The sequence below is a fragment of the Triticum aestivum genome, chromosome 5B (genome assembly GCF_018294505.1).
Source record: "Triticum aestivum cultivar Chinese Spring chromosome 5B, IWGSC CS RefSeq v2.1, whole genome shotgun sequence".
NCBI classification, from domain to species: domain Eukaryota; kingdom Viridiplantae; phylum Streptophyta; class Magnoliopsida; order Poales; family Poaceae; genus Triticum; species Triticum aestivum.
The window spans coordinates 570,495,222-570,498,654 of NC_057807.1; the positions used below are offsets into that span (position 1 = coordinate 570,495,222).

General features: G+C 42.1%; 1 protein-coding gene across 1 annotated transcript; it reads right to left on the reverse strand.

The window, feature by feature from the left end:
- Nucleotides 1-585: 585 nt before the first annotated feature.
- LOC123116957 (NADH-ubiquinone oxidoreductase chain 1-like) lies at nucleotides 586-1,091 on the reverse strand. The gene has a single exon (XM_044537821.1). The coding sequence runs from the start codon at nucleotides 970-972 to the stop codon at nucleotides 601-603; it is 372 nt and encodes a 123-aa protein (XP_044393756.1). The 5' UTR covers nucleotides 973-1,091; the 3' UTR covers nucleotides 586-600.
- Between the last annotated feature and the right edge of the window lie 2,342 nt (nucleotides 1,092-3,433).

Genomic DNA, 3,433 nt, shown 5'->3' on the forward strand with positions numbered 1-3,433 from the left:
GCGCCTTTGAAATGGAATCTTAATTAACTATCAGTGGTGCGAAGCAGCTTAGCCCCGGGGAGCTAAAGGTTATACCTTTGTAAGCGAACTGTGGTTCTTCTATGTAGGGTATTCCTCCTTTACTCTCTTAATTAACGTCGAGCTAAGTGACTTTGTGTAGCGTAGTAGAATGAAGGCTACGTACGCACTGACACTCTCTTATCCCTAAGCCTCTTCGCTAACTCGCTCGCGTACAAAAATGAGTAGGCGAGGCTAGGCAAACTCAGCCGCTGACTTTGACTGTACTGTAGTAGACTTTCTAGCCTTTTATTTTAGAACCCTTTCTCATGTTCTTTCATCCATCAAGTAGGCGAACCGTCAGGTCCTTAGTAGTGTTGACAAAGAAGAAGAGCCGGTGAAAAAAAAGCTAGAATTTCCAATAGTGAGACCAGCTTGACAAGCTACCTTTCCTCTTGATATGAGGTGCGAAGAGAAACATCTCTTTTTTATGACTTCCACTTCTCGATCCCGGCCCGGAAAAGTGATCGACCCCTTGATGAATGAAAGAAAGGGTTTATGAGCCCTAGCCGTGTAAGCCCACACCTGTGTAGAGTAGATCGTTCAACACCTGCGGCACAAACCCATTTTTGACCAATTGGTCTGTATATCATAGGCGACCGAACGGACGCCCCCCATCTTACTAGACCAACCTGCTATAATTATTCCATAAACACCTAGCGAAGATATGGCAAACAAATAAAGTAGCCCTATGTTCGGATCTGACAATACCATACCATAATCAAAAGGTACAACGGCCCAAGCGACCAGACTTAACATAAATGTAGCCACTGGAGCCATTCTAAAAAGGGAGAAACTAGCACTACTTGGTGAAATAGGTTCTTTTAGAATCAATTTCAAACCATCTGCTAGAGGTTGTAACAATCCGAACGATCCCACTACATCAGGACCCTTTCGACGTTGCACAAAAGCCATTACTTTACGTTCAGCTAGCACTAAAAAGGCTACTCCTAGTAGAAGTGGTAGAATTAAACAAAGTATTTCCGCTGGAACAGCTATGTACGTTTTCTATTTTCTATTCACTCATGATCGGGCCTAACCTGGTTGACCCGATCAAACTATTTCACTTATGATCTGGCCTGGTTGACCCAATCATGATATTGAAGGATGGGACCTTTTATCGAAAAACTCCGGATCCCGAGAAGTTTTGAAGATGGTGCTCTTGTTACGTTACTTCGAATGGAATCCTCACTTGACTAAGCATAAGCGAAAACGTGGCTGAGAGTAAGCAATCCCCTTTCCTAGTGGTTGAGTCATGATCAGAAATATTGCGAAAGAAAGTGAAATGTCCTATCATCGTCCCAATTTGGGTAATCCACGATGTCTCCATTTTATGTATTAATCTTGACTCGTTTTTGGTGTATCGATAGTTTGTTGTATTACACTTTGAACTAACCTAGAGGCCGTGCTTAGGCGAAAATCGATATCAGTGAAGTAATCCCGGAACTCTAGAAATCGTGAAGAATTTCTTCCTTTTTTTTAAATATCGCGAATATAGTGGATAAAACTCTAGAACATTCCTTTGAATGGAATTGTTCATTGAGTTCGACTTGTTGTTCGACAAAATAGAAAGCTGTCTCTCGTATGTTATTGTAAGGTGATTCATTCAGAATATTTCTTATGTGCGGTTTCAAGATGCTAAAAAAGTAGATTTGGTAATCGGCTTTTGAGCTCCATTATGTGGACTTCATCAATTTTTGAATTATGGACTTGGCGGTAGTGGTCAATACTAACTGCACCATCTAAATGCTCCCTGACCAAGTTTGCGTACTCGTCAGGGTTGAGTTGAGGGGGCAGCCCGTGCGCTAATTGTGCTTTGAGGTGGCTATACGCGAAAAAAGCTCGCTTTCTACTGAGGCCTGTTCTGTCCTAAACTGTTCCAGAATGTTATTTGTTTCATAGGAAGATTCCAAAAGCACATTGATGCCGAAAGAATCTTCGGAACCGGTGGAGAGGCTATTCTGATTGAAGGCTAGACAAATAACATGACTGAGGTATGTAAATAAAACCTGTGAAATAGCTGTATAATATGATCTAAATATAGAAGAATACCAAAGATAATGGATTGCAAAATAAGCTTTTTAGCTTTCTTTTTATTTTGTGTGCGCTTTTCGCCTGCCTTCCCGACCGCGGATAGGCTACGGGGCTTTGCACTTCGGCCCCATTGTGTGAATACCACATCAAGGTGACAGGATTCAAACCTATGGCCCTCTGTACCCAAAACAGATGCGCTGACCAGACCGCGCTACACCTCGTCTCCCCCTCAGAACATATGGATCTACCCGATCCATAAAGAAAAGAACCACCGCTTTTAGGAAATTTTGACAATTCTCTTTCACTTGCATTTTATTTCGTGAAGGCTCGCTCTCGTTCTTCTTACATCTTGCCCTTTTTTTCTTGAGAATTGTATCTGTGGCTACTGCTGTTTTGCCAGTCTGTCTGTCCCCAATAATGAACTCTTGCTGACCGCGCCCTATAGGGATCATCGAATCGATAGCAATAAGCCCTATTTGAAGAGGTTCGTATACGGAACGCCTGGAAATTCTACTTGGAGCAGGAGATTCAATTAAGCGAGATTTGGATGCTACAATTTCGCCTCTCCCATCAATAGGTTTAGCCAAAGCATTTATAAGACGACCCAAGTTATATACGCTCACGGGTATCTGAGCAATTCTTCCTGTTGCTTTTACAAAACTTCCCTCTTGATGCTAAACCATAGCTCTAACTGAGTAAAATTCCACAATTTCTAAGAACGATATGCTTTTTTGCATTTTCCACTGTGAAAGCTTCTCTCAATCCCTCCCTAGTCCTTTCTTTCCTGGGCACATGCTTACCTGGTTGACCGCCCACATTCATTCATTGTTCGTTCTGTTGTGGAATCGAACCACAGGGCTAGCGCAATTGGGATTTAGAGTCCCATGCGTGAAACTAAAGAGGATTTTCAGTCCTCTGCTCTACCAGCCAGAACCTAGAAGGACACTTCACACCCGATTTGACACAGCTAGACTGGAAACACTGCTTGTCAAGAGCACAGACCCCAGTATAGAATACTTTTTTGAGTATGTTGGTAAGGTCCGGTCATCCGCTTTTGTGCTTGCACTTCTGCGTAACTAGGGGTGCAAGTCCAGTACAGCATACTCTCATAATTGAATCAAAAGCGTCGATACATGAAAAATCTCTATATACGATATTTATGACACAGAATGTTGTTCTTTCAACATGATTCCTCAACAATTTTTTCATTGTAACTGACTCTCCGTTCTCTCCGTTCCACTTTGGTTTTCGACTAATAATTACCATCATGAATTTCTCTTACTGCTTGGTTCCGCATTGTATTTTGGAAACTTTTGTTTAGAAAGTGGTGTCACGATCGTGG